Source organism: Papilio machaon, chromosome 1 (assembly GCF_912999745.1).
Source record: "Papilio machaon chromosome 1, ilPapMach1.1, whole genome shotgun sequence".
Taxonomy (NCBI): Eukaryota; Metazoa; Arthropoda; class Insecta; order Lepidoptera; family Papilionidae; genus Papilio; species Papilio machaon.
In genome coordinates this window covers 9050721-9067971 of record NC_059986.1, presented here as the reverse complement: position 1 = coordinate 9067971, position 17251 = coordinate 9050721, and the positions used below count along the sequence as shown (strand labels likewise).

At 34.7% G+C, this 17251-nt stretch overlaps 1 protein-coding gene across 1 annotated transcript in view; it reads left to right on the top strand.

Moving 5' to 3' along the window:
* LOC106719281 (protein spire) overlaps window positions 1-17251 on the top strand; it is a 112963-nt gene that overhangs the window by 60113 nt on the left and 35599 nt on the right. The window contains exons 3-4 of the mRNA XM_045686369.1: window positions 3488-3611; window positions 14495-14646. Coding sequence (XP_045542325.1) covers window positions 3488-3611; window positions 14495-14646 — 276 coding nt within the window. The remainder of the gene's footprint in view (window positions 1-3487; window positions 3612-14494; window positions 14647-17251) is intronic.

Here is a 17251-nt window from a genome sequence, read left to right as displayed (position 1 = left end):
TGAACCCTTACAATGCTCTGAGAAATTATACAATTTGTATACATACACACTAACTATAACTTCTGTGTTTCTCTCTTATTAATCTTAAGGTTGTAAACTACTACTACTTGTACAAATGTAAGGCTGAACTTTCTCCTCCTTACCGTGTCAGGGGTCATTTGGGCACCGTGTTTGTATAACTCTAGCCTAACAGCTAACAGTCTCAGAGAGGGTATCAACAACCTCATCTTGACACTGTTGAGAATGCGGTGAAGCACGCAATACCATTTCGTTAGTCGATTGTTCTAGTTGAACACTATTCTGTAAGTAAAACAAATAACTGTTTGTGTACCTTGTATTTGAGTAGATTCTTAATCGCATTGTGTTTGAACGAGAGTGTTAATCCTTTTTAGCCGACTTCAAAAAGAAGGAGGTTATCAATTCGACTGTATTTTTTTTGTATTTAAATAACAGTCCTACCAAATAACGCGTTTCGGTCCAATGATGTTTGTTTTTAGCCGACTTCAAAAAGAAGGAGGTTATCAATTCGACTGTATTTTTTTTTATGTGTGTTACCGCGAAACTCCGCCCCTGGTGGTCCGATTTTGATAAAAAAATATTTTAATTGAAAGGAAGTGCTTGCAGATGGGTCCCATTGTTTTTTTTTGTTTGTAAATTTTTCTGACATAGATTTATGATTAATATCAAGTTCAGGTAATTAAACTTACTGTAAAACGTAAAGTGATGATAGAGACTTAATATGACAAGAGATTTTATAATATAACGGTTAAAATTAGTATACCTCACCGGTCGTCGTTTCCGTAAACATTCTCGTATAATATCAAATCTATTCGCGTAGCATAATTTCTTCCCACGGCCATTTGTTTCACATACGTGCTTTGCGTGCGGTTGGTATCATCAAAGCTTTGGCATTGATGTAGCATAATAAACTTTATCACATCAAAGCAAAATATAAATTGCAACAACCGCAACTTTATGATGCGCTGACCATCTTACTTACTGTCAAGTCATTTTAAACTCTATTGGCTACGAGATAGGATTTTAAATGAGGTAATTCAGGGAGATAGCTTCCGCGACAGAATCATAAGCACAATAAGTGTTAAACAGCAATGTTTTTACGAGCATTAGTATCGCATCTATCATCTTAAGTACAGTAAGAAATAAAGTAAGGACCCGCAGATGATGTTAAATTATTTCTAAGCTGTAATATCCGGCATCTCGCAATATTATCTTATTTTTTATATTCAAATTAGACGAAGGTGGGAGACTTTTGAGATGGTGAACAAAAAAAACTTCGAAAATGTAGAGGCGTTGATTCTTATCGTTGTCAGTATGTTTTTTCAGTCGAGAACATCGTAACGAGCTAGTATAATCGAAAAATATTTGCTGTAATTAGCGTTGCCAGGCGTCCGGATAAAGCCGACATAGGTAGGCTTTTTGATTGCGTGTCCGGCCAAAATAAACGGTGTCCGACTTGTCCGGCTTTTGTTAGGCTTTTTACATTTCCCAAACAAGAGTGTACCTATTTATACTAAGACAAAATTCTAAATAATACGGGTGTCCGACCCTTCTACCCAAATGTCCTGCCAAACTGGCTGGTCTGTCCGGCTAGTAGGTTTGGCGACCTGGCAACCCTAGCTGTAATAGTTAGATATCATCTGATTGTGTTTTAAACAATATCTCAACAAAACCCGTGCATTACCCTAATAATCAGTTATCGTCGAAGTTTGTTAAGGATGTTTATACACTAGTGCAATCTTAGAACCAATAAGGATTTTAGAAAATTGGAATATTACATTTACTCTATTGTAGTTTAGTGCGTGGTTGTAAACAGAATACCTAAAAAGTATGCCTTCAAATTTACGTAGTTTACTTTATGTTAAAACTAGCTGTCCCCGGCTACTCCGTCCGCGCGGAATTATAAAAAAACTGAATAAGTAGACTCTATGTTCTTTCAGATTATGTTCTACATCTGTGCCAAATTTCAGCAATATCCTTTTAGCCATTCCGGAGATACCTTTTAATAAACATCCATTCATCTTAACTTTCACATTTATAATCTATATATATAAAAGAAAGTCGTGTTAGTTACACTATTTATAACTCAAGAACGGCTGAATCGATTTGACTGAAAATTGGTGGGCAGGTAGCTTAGAACCAGGAAAAGGACATAGGATAATTTTTACCCCGTTTTCTATTTTTTATTCCGCGCGGACGGAGTCGCGGGTAAAAACTAGTTTATAATATTAGTAAGATTTTAGTACGAAAAGTATTTTTTCGCTTGGTCACAGCTTTGGTGTATAAACACCTTGCATATCGGATGTTGTTGTTATGGCTTTGAGTGGCAGTTACGCAACGCGCTGCAACACGACTGAATTCGATATCTCACGTGATTTGCATACAATGCCCCTTTTGCGTTACCATAGCATCGGCCAGCTCTATCCTGATCTGCCTACTGCTCCGTGCAAACTCTGACCGTATATTACCGTTTTCTAAACATGTTTTGGGCGTCTTTTGTTCTACTAGAAACATGTGAATAGCTGGGAAATAGGAAAAGACTGTATTAAGTTATTAATGCTGTTATTTTGTATTTATTTATATCTTACTAATATTATAAATGCGAATGATTAGATGGATGGATGTATATTTCTTTGAAGGTATATCCGGAACGGCTCAACGGATCTTGATGAAATTTGGCACATATATAGGACATAGTCTGGAAGGCTATTAAGTTTTTTTAATGCCGCGCAGACGGAGACACGGGCGATAGCTAGTAATATATACGTCAAAAATTTTCACTCCTGATTAGACATTTAAACTTCGGTAACAGATGGATCTGTCATCGTCAACTCATTATGTATTAGGTTAGAAGGTAGAATTAGTAGACGGTGTTGGGGATGGAATTGTAGATGTTATTTAATTTTTTGTTTTATATTCGACAGTCATCATTAATCAGGTGGTATCAGTTGTTACAAAAGCGGGTAATGGGGTGTGCAGTGTTGCGTTGCTGTGGCGCGGCGTACGGGCGCGTTGCGAGGTCGGTTGGCCAACATATAACATACAATGCCGGACCCCTGTTTCGTTCATCTGATAGTCACGCGGGGTGCTTCTTTTGACTACAGATGCATTGAAATAAATGAAAACCAAATGAATTTAAACAAGTATCAGGTAAAACAAAGTAACACAAAATCCGATTGAATGTAAATCTTCTTACGGAGATTATGAGTGGAATGACAATACACATTCCGAAATTGATTTAGCTGTTAAGTAGAAGATGACTATGACACCGACATAGTACAGCGAAAAACCTTACTTTCTTATCAGTCTAGTCTAATAGTTCAATATCTATCTACGGAAAAGAAGAGAAAGAGATGGACAAAGATGATGTCAAACGGAATTAGTCCACCTCTTTCATGCGAGGATAGTCTTTACTTAGAACAATAAAGTTTAAATTGAAGTCAAGTGTAATATTGTTGGTTTGTTTTAGATGGTGGTGAACCTGGCGCTGGTGATCTACCACGCGTTGGACTACACGCACGCGGAGGATGAAGAGCGGCTCATTTCGCCTGATCTCGAAGACCTCATCACCGACATGACGGCGTGTGATGCCGGTAAGTTCAAATGAAAATAACATAACAAGTGGAGTAATAGCGACTTTTAACGAGTTACTAATACTGTTTTAATTAGTCTATAGTTGGACATAGGCCTTTTGCAATACTTGACTTCCTGCCGTTATTACGAGGTCGTAGGTCCATTTGGAAGAATCTGGTTTGGAAGAATTTGGGTTGGAAGAATCTCGAATGTGAAGTAAAAGTGCTTTATCTGCTTTATACATTTACGATTTACAATGTAGAAACGGTACGTGATCTACCTTAAAGTTATCTAACATCTAAACGCTATTACACACTATCGTAGATCATCATTAATACTGTAAATATTTAAGCCCTCCATTTTCGAACGTTGGCCAGTCCAAAGTTGGTAGGATTTGTCATAACGAGTGCTCCCTGTAACCGGATTAACTGTTGCAAAGATGACGCGTTTCACCATTTTTGAAGATAGGCTCACTTTTATTTTAGCATATATCGTTCCATGTTAATTTGTTCTATATTTCTCATGGTCCGTTTTCTAATTTGCTTAAAATATAAAAGATTTGATTATTTTTATTAATTTTTAATCCTTTACTGATTACGAAATCGTCTCATAACAGTAAGCTTCTAAATTTAAAGTTATTATTTGCAGACTTTTACAAACCTAGTCAGAGGAGAATTACGCATCTAAACTAGATTTTGATGTATTAAAAATCTATTATTGCGTTCTACCATTTTAAAAAATAAATCCTTGTATAAGTGAATCTTTTAACACCGGAAAAATTGTTAAAACAAAATTCGTGACAATTTGAAGTAATAGAAAGGGAATTGAAAGAAATGTAACGGACGGTGAATAGCCCTTGTGGTTAGAGATATGGCACCTACAGAGAGTGCGGGTTTCTCCGCTTGAACTTTCCCCTCGATGACCTTTCACCAGATCACGTTATTTGTCGCAAACGCTGCATTTGTGTGACGGATTTGAATCTGCACTAGCTACCGTTTTAAAATTTATTTAGAAGAACTTAGAAGATGTGACGAGAATCGACGAAATGTTTTTTTTGGGAATTTTGGAATTGAGAATTGAGCATACGTCAAAATTATCAATGTTCGATAGAATTAATCCTTCGCATCAACAATGTTTTAGTCATTACACTTCCAAAGTCCAAACTCAATCTGATATCTAAAGCGATAAAGATATGTCTTTTAAGTACATGCTTGTGGTACGATTACGATTTATTTCTTTCCGTTTTTCTTATTGAGAAACTGTGATGCTTACGCAGATATTAATTTAATGCAATGTTCGCTGAAAAAACTCAGAGATCGAATGTCTAACTAACGACAGTCTTTGAATTATTTTAATTATATCCTGTTTTAAATCCATTAATTTAAAATCCATTCAAGGATGCGTTGCGCTTTTGTTCATATGGGTGTTATTTATTGGGTAAATTTAAAATATTAACTGTTTTGCCCTTTCAACGTTTAAGTTATGTTTTCGATATCCCTATAGATTTGATAGTGTTTTTTTGTAAGTTATGGTCAACGATGATTGCGTGTAATTGGAATGTTGGATTTATTTTGTCCCATGCTGAGATCTGAATGGGAAGACGTGCGTCGATGGTTACTAAGAACTTTCGTTTACAGTTAGGGTTACGATAGACGTGAAAACATCGATGTTCGTGTCTTGACCCTTGATCTTTGCTTTGGGAACTGATGTTTTCTTAATTAAATTTAATGTCATACAAGTTATTGTCATTATTACTATTTTGATCTAAGTTTATAGTCGTAACATTGGCCAACAATTTTTTTATTTTTTATGTTCCATATCAGTTGTTGAATCATACTTAGGAACATATAATTATGTATTTATAATATATTAAGTATGTATTTCATAAATTCGATTATTGCAATTTTTACAGGATTTTTATTGGCTTCATTAAATTTATACGCTAGTGCAAGGTTTCCTTTCAATTCGAATTTCAAATGCTATTAGAAAATACTGTTTTATAATTGCTACGTGCAGCGCACAACTGCTAATTAATTTACACGAGATCGGATCGCCAAGCACTATTTAAACTACACGAAAGAACAATTGCGGGAAATCTTCATAGACGTACCTTTTTTCTATTAGGAGATTGAAAATTGTTGACTGCTCCTGGTTAACCAGGGTATGCCTGGAGATGCCATGTGGATTTATTGCTGTTGTTGAAAAAGTATTGTTGTGATTGAAAAAGAGCGCCCAGGTTATTAGTCTTCACTTCTTTTGATCCTTCTGTAACCTCAGATTGTGTTGTGCTTAGAGTCTCGTAATATACGTATATTTCGAGCCGCCAATATGTTTGAATGGAACTATACTCCGGATTTGTGTTTTTCACAGCTTCCGGCTATTTTATTCTCTTGAGCATTCTCTGTATCAAACATACGTTTTAGTTCCTTTTTCAAATGTAAATAAATCTAAAGTGATGTAAATCCTTTTAATAAATATTGTAGGCTTGTTATCTCACCTAAGTTTAAGTTCAACGTGTTAAGTTGTCGCAAAAGCTACTTCGTTTACCTTTAATGACAGAATTGTTAAATGCCTCGCGGATAGGATAATAATTTTCACTTTCTCCAACACTTTAACAGTATATTAAAGTAGTGAATAAATTTAAAACAACTTGTACACCTTTCAGACTTCACTATTTTACATTGAAATATAAGGTGAAAATTGTGCAGAGTTGTACTCGATATTTGTATTGGAATAATTAGTGTGAATATTTTTGCAGGAACCATAAAACGACATTGTAAAACCATTTAACAGTGATAGATCCCGCAATAACAATATTTGTTAGGTGCATGAATGGGCCGGGTCAAAAGGTACCAAATACCACGACCACATAGAAGACAGACGTGAAGTGGAAGCAATTCCGCGTTTCGTCTGACGTGTGTGCGCGCCGGAGGCCTAATTTTAGTCCACGTTCCCTTCCCACCCCTTTCTAATAAAGAAAGGATGTGAAGGGAAAGTGGATTTGATGGAAGCAGGGACGCATAGGAAAAGGATATATCATCTTTTTGTGCGTTCTCCTGTAAGGATTAAAGGTAGGCAACGCATCTGCAATTGCGGATGTCTACGGACAGCGGTCGGTGTTTAGGCTCATTTGCCACCTTGTAATATAAAAATAATCGAAATATGAGAATATAATTATTTAATATTAAATCAAAATGATAAAAATATTATCCTAATTACTAATTAAAATTTACTTATTTATACAATCTATTTAATTCTACAACAGGTATGCGACAATATGAGGTGAAAATCCTCTTTGTTTCTCGGCTAAAATTTCTTCGTAACTAGAAATCTTATAATGCAATATCAACCTTTGTCCTCTGGTTAAATGTTTTAGAAATCTAAAATCATTGCGGTGTCAGCTAAGAACCTTTGTTTGTAATTTAGTAATAAAGGAAATATAATAAATAAACTTAGAAGTTCTCATAATGTACACTTTCTCTTATATTCGTATTACTTGTGTAGTTAAAGGCGTTGTTATTCGAGTTTATATCGCAGTAAAGCTGTTGGCACATTATGTCTGACCTCTGCACCGACACCGACTCAAGCGCCACCCATCGTTTAACAATGAAATAGTTGATTTTCCACACTTGCATTTCACCTCCCACCTTTGTCATATTCATTCTTATGTACAGTCACGCGAAAAATATTTTAGAAGGAAGAAAATGTGTAAGAGTTATTTGATGTGGAACTATTGACACGATCCTGACCAGTCTCTTATTTTAAGCAAAATAAAATTCGTACATAACGTACATACAGTATGTCATTGTATGTATCTTATAATTCTAATTCAGTTTTGATATGCCTGAAGCATCTCTTATTATAATCACGAATTTTTTCATTTAATCTATTTAATTTTTTTAGCCGTTATGTGTGTGATAGTCCATTAAAAGCGCATCGTGATTTCTACGTTTCTCTATAAAGTTTTTATCGATCGTAGTCGTTATGCTTTGTAATCGAGTTGCAATCTCGCGACACGTTTACGGTTTCCTCGTTCAAGAAGAAATGCAACATGCCGACAGACGAACAGACAGTCGGGTGCGGTGGATTTATAGCTTTATAATAGACCCGCAACGGAAGACGTGCCGTTCTGTATAGCTCTAGCGATTTAATACACATCGAAAGGAAACATCTGCTACGTGTGATACCTATGTGTAACTTTTTCGATTATGTAACATGATTAGTTTTTTACAAATGTATGAAATTCACGAGAACACTGATTGGTATTGAGTTCCCAAACAGATAATCCTGCTAATATTATAAATGCGAAAGTTTAGATCTTGTTTGTTAGACCGCTCAACGGATCTTGATAAAATTTGGCACAGATGTAGAACATAGTCTGGAAAAACACATAGGCTACTTATTATGTTTTTTTAATGCAGTGCAGACGGAGTCGCGAGTGACAGCTATTTGTTAATAATTGTGAGTAGTTCCTACAAATCTGTTTTAAACTAATGAATGTCGAAGTGCTACGACTTTGTTTACCAGTAATTATAATGCTATTGAAAATCAAGTGCTAAGTAACAATGACTTACGTTGATACATAAATATTTCAAATTATTTCAAGGATTTTAAGAACTGTGTCAACGTAAAAAATGTTGTTTCATTGAAAGCATTGCACGTAGTTTTGATATCTCATCTCACAATTTCATCTACATCTCTATTGTTGCCATCATCTACTTAGATTCGACAATACATGATTATTATATATTATTCACTAACTTATTTTTTAAAGAAATTTATTATAATATTCAAGATTATTTGCATCGAATCAAGAAAAAGATCATATGCAACTGTAGCCACGATTACAATAACTTAGAAAAAAAATGAGAAGAAAGTGCGTTGCTTTTATCATGGCCGCTTTTATTCGCAGATCTAAAGAGTGACCGCGATGTTCCCACGCCTTTCTTGGCCGAAGCTCTGGCGCTCGCCCTGAGCTATTCGTATGGAAATACTGACACAGATCATAATCTACGTGTGCCTAAAATAGAAATGATCATCTGCTTTTTTATGGTTTTAAATGTAACTGGTTCCTCGTATTAACGTTTAACTTCGACAGTATTTAACGGGCATTTTTAGCCGACTTCAAAAAGAAGGAGGTTATCAATTCGACTGTATTTTTTTTATGTGTGTTATTGCGAAACGCCGCCCCTGGTGGTTCGATTTTGATAAAAAATATTTTAATCGAAAGGAAGTGCTTGCAGATGGTCCCGTTTTTGTTTTTTTTTTTTTATTTAACTAGAAGGCTAGTAGATTTTAAGTAAGGTTATTAGATATGTTACTAACGTCCTCTTATTGCTAATTATAATTATATTTATAATTATAATTATAATTGTGAAGCTCATGAAACACTATCAAAATGTCTTTAATGCATTATGCACTTTAAATATACAGGTAATCATTTTCCGAGTTAGTTTCCCTAAGCGTTCTAAAATAAATAATAGCGAAATAAATTCCACCATTGTCAACTTTAAATTAAACATTGCAGAATTATTTGAATGTATGGCGATAAAGTTGTGAACGCTTCGCTATCTATGGAGTGAGTGTAAATTCTGTAAAGACCGATGTAAATACAAAACGCCAAACTGTCTACTATAACATTGTACGTTTAAATATCTGTCCAGATAAGTAATCTATTAGTCTTCTACTAGGATTGCATGTTTTGTATTTATTTGTGTAGATTATAATCGTATTTTCACGTTTGGAATTTATCGTGATATGGTAACATTAAATAAGTAGATTTTGAATTACAGTTTTTAAAAAAACGTGTGTTAGGCGTGAAATGGAACGTTGAGAAAAGTATTATTATCATTGTGAAATGATAAATAAAAATATTCAAAGTATTAATTGATGGTGTATTATATAGATATTATTTAAACTACATTTTGAAAAAGCTTATCCAGAAGACATTTGTTGTGGGTTTTATTCGTTAATCTCTGTCGATTACAATTTAATGAAAGCCTTTCTAAGTTTCTCCACTTCCTTTTATCGCCGGCAGTGTTATGTATTGATGAAAACGCCCAGCTGACGACAAATTGACTTTTAAACTATTTCCGATGTTAGTCCATTGTCGCGGTGTATGCTGGCCATTAATCTTAATCTCTCTTCCGTATATAAAAACTTTTTGCTATCTTTATTGATTCAGTATACACTATCTATCGTTTTAAATTCAATAGCTCTTGCAATTACATCACTAGTTTAATTTTGAAAATTAAATGTTAACCGTGGATTTCTAAGACCATAATCTCTGTATGAAACATATCGTCATCCCTGTCTTAATCTTTGACAGAACAGTGATAATAATATGTTTTAAACGGGGATTTTGGTCTCGGTAACTCACGGTCGATCTTGCTTACTACAATGACTATTTTAACACTACCTTTGTGTACCTACTTATGATACTATCTAAGGTGTATCCTTAGTCATAAAAGTCACGTATGTAATAATTTAATCGATTTATACAAACATTTAGTATTGCATCGATATCTAAACTCCGTAAGAAAGGTATTTTACGATATAAATCACGACATCACTATTGATGCATTTGCACGTAATTCGCGGGAAATGCGTGTACCCAACACTGTCACTAACATTATCAACATGTTATTCTTTTACGACCACCCCTTTATTTTCTTTGGAATTCCTTTGAATTAACAGCAATATTCACTACGTATCTCCCGTTATCTATCGTTAAAATGAGTTTCGATTTTTTTGGGAACAAAGACTGGAATCAGGCAACAACCGCAACGTTTTCATTTGTTGTAAATGTCAATGGCAGTAATCACTTCACTATTTTAGCGACATCAAGTGGTTGATTGCTCATTTGCCACCTTCTATTATAAAAAAAACTTGAGAGGTGTCTAGGGACACCCGGATGGAACGAAGTTCCTTTCGATTAATTAGTGAAGGAACCAATGTTTATTCTATGAATAAAACTTAAGTCTTCACAAGAAGTACATTTTATTTCTATGAATTTTCGTTATATATTGTCACGTCGTTGCCATGGTGAAGTAGCGCTCATTCGTCGTTAACATACTTACTATAGCAAAAAGTGTCGTGACAACTTTTCGTAAGATTTTTTTCCGTCTAGCCCCCTTTCACAACGCGCGATAAGGAACTTCGTTCCAAAAATTAAGTAGTAATTTTATTTATTTATTATTATCAGATTGCATGCATGAAAAGGTTTGAATGTAAAGTGTTTTAGTTTAGCAGTGCTTGTAACACATTGTATTTGCGTCGTGCTCGTTTCGTCACACGTCAGTGTGTCATTGTGTGTCATAGACTGTGAAGAATGCGGCGCGTGGCTGCGCTCGTGGGCGTCTGTTGCGACTGCTGCTTGATTAAGTATTAATTTGATACCCAAATCTAGTCGACGTGGTTGGTTTAATGATTTGAATTGTTAATTGTAATCATTATCGCCTTCATTAATGCTATTTGTCGAAGCCTTGTAATAAGTAAGAAGATTTTGGCTACTATGATAAGAGTTTTATAGTGTAACAAAACAAATGTTGGAGAAAACAATTTGTTGTTAGCTTTTATACAATCTTTAGTATCACTCTTATTATTGAAATAATTAAGATTAGTTTGCTTAACAATTGAAGTTGGTATTACAGTGTACCTAGTACGAATATTTGTGACAATCACTTTCGTGTCGTCGTTGTTAATTATGTCAAAATTAGTACGAGATTTTTTGTATACTTTATGCCCAATATGTTATACATAATATGACGCTAGTCTACTTAAATGTTGATATTTACAAATGTACTTTCCGTATATATACTATATATATACTATACCGTATACTATACGGTTACAAGATATCGCTGCACTCAATATTAACTGGGAGGTATAGAAATTGATCGTGAGTAAAAGTTACGATTTAAAAGGTTCTCTCAGAGGCTGTCATTATTCAAGCAGATAGAAATGATCGGCTGCCGAAGATTAAACATTAACTTTTAATATATTACGGTAATATACAGTAATAAAGTATTAACATTAAGCATAATAATAATAATTATTATTATTAGGTTCTCGCGATATTTCTTGCCGCGCACGGCCGCGTTGTGGAATGGTCTGTCCTCGGCGGTATTTCCAAACCACTACGACTTAGGGTCCTTCAAGAAGCGAGCGTATCACCATCTCAAAGGTCGGCAACGCATTTGCGATTTCTCTGGTATCGCAGATGTCCGTGGGCGTCGATGAACATCTTGGTGTTCCCGCTGCTCGTTTGCCCCCTTCTCTTATAAAAAAAATATATATAAATATTTTTATTACTTTTAAACTACGTTTAATATACACTCGCCTTTACAGTTAGAGGAATAATATCCTTTTGATTAGTTTTAAATAAACGGACACTTAAATAAATTTTACACAATTATTGTCATCCACGTAGTATAAGAGTATTTTATTGTATAGTTAATTTTGATTTATGTTCCTTTCAATATGTTATATTGCGAGATCATATTTTTTTTGGCATTAAGCCGTAAGAAAAATTTACTGTAACCCAAAATGCGCATGAGTAAGTTATTGTAAATCTTTTCTGTATCGACATGCAATAAATTCTTCGTTATGTGATTTCATCCCATTGAGAAAGTAAATGTATTTTTATGCACATGAAGACCACACATGCTCGATTGATATGTACTCTTATAAAGAAATTAGCTGTCGCCCGCGACTCCGTCCGCGCGCAGTTAAAAAAAAAATGAAAAATAGATGTTGGCCGATTCTCAGACCTACTGAATATGCTCACAAAATTTCATGAGAATCGGTCAAGCCGTTTCGGAGGAGTACGGTGATGAAAACTGTGACACGAGAATTTTATATATTAGATGATATGTTTTGTAAGGACAAAATATTAAAGATTATCCTTCTTTAATTCAACACCTTTTTTTACATCTGTGGTAAACAGTCATAATAATGTATGTAAAAAATTTAACTTACTCTCCGTTATGTTTGAAGTTTTGTAAAATATGTTAATATATTAAAATTTATGTTTAAAGTTATAAGTTATCATGTCGCACAACTGTGCAATGCACTTGTGCAGTTGTGTTGATGTGTTTGCGTTAACTGTTCGATAGTCATTAACATAGTGCGTAACGTCTAATTACGTTCCGTTAGGAGACATCTCTGGGAATCCACTACAATCGACTCGGCCAACGGTTTATACTTTGCAACGGGTACTGAAGGTCCCACGACGTATATATCAGTTATCTAACTGGAGTAAAGAAAGAACACTCTGTCTGTAATAAAATTATCTTGCAGTGAAAAAGTATATTGACAAACTTGTTGTTGTTTGTCTTTTTACTTCAGAGGATGAGAGGGATGACATGATTTTATACATGACGTTTAATAGTCGGAATCCTCCCCCCATACGAGCACTTTTAAAAGAAAATCTGAAGAAGCAATTTATCAAATATATTTTCTCGCAGTTTTAGGCGTAAACGTCACGATTGAATTTGTTGTGTTCTTACAAAATAGTGTGACTTAGTAAATATTAACATTGTAAATACAAAGTACCAGGCGATCATGACTAAGTCAGAGTGCAGCTAGTCATAGTCGATTAGGCAATTTGCAGCCAGTAGGAAGACAGCCGCGCGGCGCGCTGACGCCGGCGCCTACCACTTATCCATTGTTGTATGACATACGAACTCTGACCATTGTATATATATTTCTTACAATGTCTTGAACAGTATTACAAATTAAGTAATTGTTTCCATTTATTGATTTTGAGGGAAGTGGGAAAGACTGATGAAAGTGAATAGGTCAAATTTTAGTCCTCTTCCTACCATTTTCTTATAAGAAATTGATGGGAAGGGTGAATGTCGTTTTAGCAGGTGAGGGAAGTTTAAATAAAGTATGTTTATTTAAGATGTAAATGGCCAGCTGTCACTCCGCAATTTGTGCGAACCTCTTAAAATAAGTAAAATGGAATAATTTGAAACATAATGAATACATCCTATAAGGATAGTTGGATTGTTGAGAAAATGATAAAGTTCATTGGCAGCGGTGTGATGGTTGCGCGATCGACACGCCATACATCTCGAGGGTGATGCGTGACCAATGTCAAGTATGAAGTTAACGCCCCGTATTGATAGGTCGTGTAAATGTGCGCTTGCGTATTCTCATTTCGATATTTTGCGTGCACTAATAGAGTTACCACAAAAAACAAAATCTTATTAAGTACCAAATTCAATGTCCTCCTAGATATTAAGAAAAACTAACACATTTCAAACACGCATTCCTACTACTAAAGCTGTACTTTATTATAGACAAAATAATTAAAGTACAGTTTCGGATCGATCTTAAGGATTAAATATTGATTTCAGCAGTAAGACAATATGTATTAAGATTAATTGGAAATCGTTCTAGGAAACGTCAGTACTATGGTAACCCTACAACAGTAGTGTCAATAAAGTGTGGCGAATCGTGATCGAAGCTCTTTGCAATACGAACTGGTCCACACGTGGCTCTCAAGGTCTTAGTCAGTTTGAACATTCATATTACGATATCAACGGTAATTTCACTCGGTTTCTATTCATTAATTTGCCACTGAAATATGAACAAATTAAATTAGCATGTAAATTACTGTCTGTTAAAAATGTTAATTTGAAAGTTCGATATTTAAAAACAGCGGTAGACTGATGAAACATCGTCTATCGAGTGCAGTTCCAAGGCTTTGAATTTATGTTGGCTTGTATTTTTCTCGTTTGGTGTACCATTACGATCGTCCTCAGCCTAAAAGTTTGACGGATTTTGAAAAGAGAAGGGTCGAGTCATATTATTTCCTGGATTGTTATAAGGATTAAGACAGTTGTGATTATTTTCTTATTACGTGAATTACCATTATATTTGTTGTGTGTTTCAGAGGAGGAGGAGGAGTGCGGCATGTCGGAGGGTTCGGAGACGTCGGAGAGTGGGCGCGCCGACACCGACGACGAGGGCATCGAGCGAGATGCCGAGCCCGCGCCGCGCCGCACCACGCACTGTCGCCGGTTCATGCTCAAAGATGTTATAGAGGTGAGTACCGCGCACTACCAGACCAGTGGATGAATGCACGATGTTAGGTCGGAGGGCCCTTGTTCCAAAATTTAGATAATTATGCCTTTCAACCATTATGTTATCCAATGTTTTGAATCTTTTTGAAGATAATACCAAGACCTTTTTGAAGTTCAGAGGCGTATTCGTCGTACTCAGAATCGTATTGTATTGGTTTGGTTTCTCAAACTAAATCTACACTAAATGGAAGCACTTATTGACAGGAAATCCTACATTTACAATACTTAGGATGATCTAGATTCACATTTGACAGACAGTAAAATTCTTTAAGTTTTTTGTCATGTTTATATTTTTAATCGTCTTACTCAACTTTGATAAAAAACAGATAGTATTGATCAGGTCACGTGCATACGAGATGTATTAAGAAAGGCACTGCCAGATATATCTACGGTCGATAAATATTTTATTAACTCCGTCTTTTCCTAATGCTGTGCACCTTCTTATCTCCGGATATGTGTAACATTGATTATTCAATTATTTATAGTCGATGTTGTGTAGAATGGTGTTTTTCTGGCTGTATTTACAATTCGAAACATTCTTGTTGACTTAAAATATTATAAGTAAGGTTTACATGGCATTAATTTAAATACTATGTTAGAAAATATGGTTCACAATGCAGCAGCCTGCAAAGTTGGGAAGACTAGGAATATATAGATGATTTCTAAAAGTAGGTGAATAGTCTTACCTTTTCAGTCATAAAAATATCTCATCAAGTTAGAAGGGGAATTGACCAAAAGAAGTAATTCGTTGAAATTTTCATACTCTTTTACGTAAAAAATAAGTTCTTTTTTATAATAAGGAAAGTAGTAGCAGTAGTAGATATTTATTCTGAGTGCTTCATTCGAATGGTTTAATTGTTTAAAATAGTCTTTTAGTTTTTTCTGTAAGAAGCCATTTTGAAAATTTGCATTTTCATACTTATTTTGTTAGAAATACTAGGATTTTATATTTATATTGTTGAATATCTTTAGCTACTTTAACGTGCATGTAAACTTGCTCTAAATTACTCTTCAATATGACGTGACATTGCGTCACACGCGACCGCCGTGACGTGGAATTTCACTGGCGTCAGATTAGCCGCCGCGGGCCGTACGCTCCCGATGGACTTGTTAAGTGAATCCATATTATTATGTGTATTTAAATGAAACGATAGTAGATCAGTAGAGTGCATTTCCATGCATTTCGGCCTCTAATGCTAAGCAATTTGTTCTCAACGTTTCATCGCTTGCGCAATTCCAGACTTAAATATTGTACGTTTACTATGGTGGCCATGTTGCTTTTGAAATATTTAATGTATCATAGATATTCTTGACATTAAAATGAGAATGTTTTTAAGTAATCAACATCTTGAAAAGTTGTCTGCATTTTAAATAATCTCGACTTTAGAAAGTAGCTGGTAAGTGCACAGATGATGCATACTTTAACATCCTCAAATAGGGCTTTGTGATAGTATAGTTAATCCATTGTTGCCAGGGTAAAAAAAATATTTTGCTAATTGTAAGATATGGGTTCTATTTAAAGGTTTAAATAGAATATAAAACTAAACATACTTCCTCTCTTATATAATCTGGGAATGAAATAAATTCAGTTTGCTCACGTAAAATATACTCCATCTCGAACAGCAAACAAACCATTAATATCACTTTCTTTCCAATAAACATTAGGTACATCCCACACACGCGTTCTTGGACAGTTTTGACTTCGGAATGTTTTCTATTTTATTGTTTTAATAACACTGGTCTGCAACGAAATCCTCCTTTGAATAAAAGTATGATCCGTTTAAAGAGTTTACCATCCTCAATCTATATCTGCTTTTCGTTTTATGCTATCACGTCTAATTTTTTTTTTAAGTTGATTTTAGATTTTTAGAAATTATGGGATTTTTTGCTATACTAATATTACTATACTATGTTATTCTCGCGTTAAAGCAACTTTAATTGGTTGAGATTGTATTTGCACACAAATAAACGGTGTGCAGTGATAGAAAGAGAGAAAAAAATATTATCTGACGCTTTTTTAAGCGAATATGAAAGAAAATTATATGGGAATATTATGTTATTACTGCAAGAAATCAAAAATTCACAATACGCATAGAACATTTGTGTTGGTCTAAAAGTTTTAGCAATTTTAACTGGCCTGCAAGGAGGATGTCCTCATTGCAGTCCAGTTAAAATCACCAATTGGTAAATACCAAATTTTGTGGTCTTTTATGTGAGTGGACAGTCGCGCAAATGACAAACACAACATAGTAAAAAGCTGACCACAAAGAACGTTTTTTTTTTTTTTCAAAATCAAAACCTCTCTGAGTTTGTCTCCTGTATCTAAAAATGTAAAGGAATATCCTTTCGTTCCTAGTGAAGAAAAAATTCCACCACTTCATATAAAGCTGGGTCTTATGAAAAACTTTGTGAAAGCCCAGTACTTTCAGTACTAGAAAACAAAGTTTCCCCGGATGAGGCGAAATTAGAAGAAGGAATTTTTGTAGGTCCTCAAATACTCGAGCTTATGAAGGACTCAAATTTTAAAATAAATTTAAATCAATTCGAAAAAAGGGCGCAGACTGCTT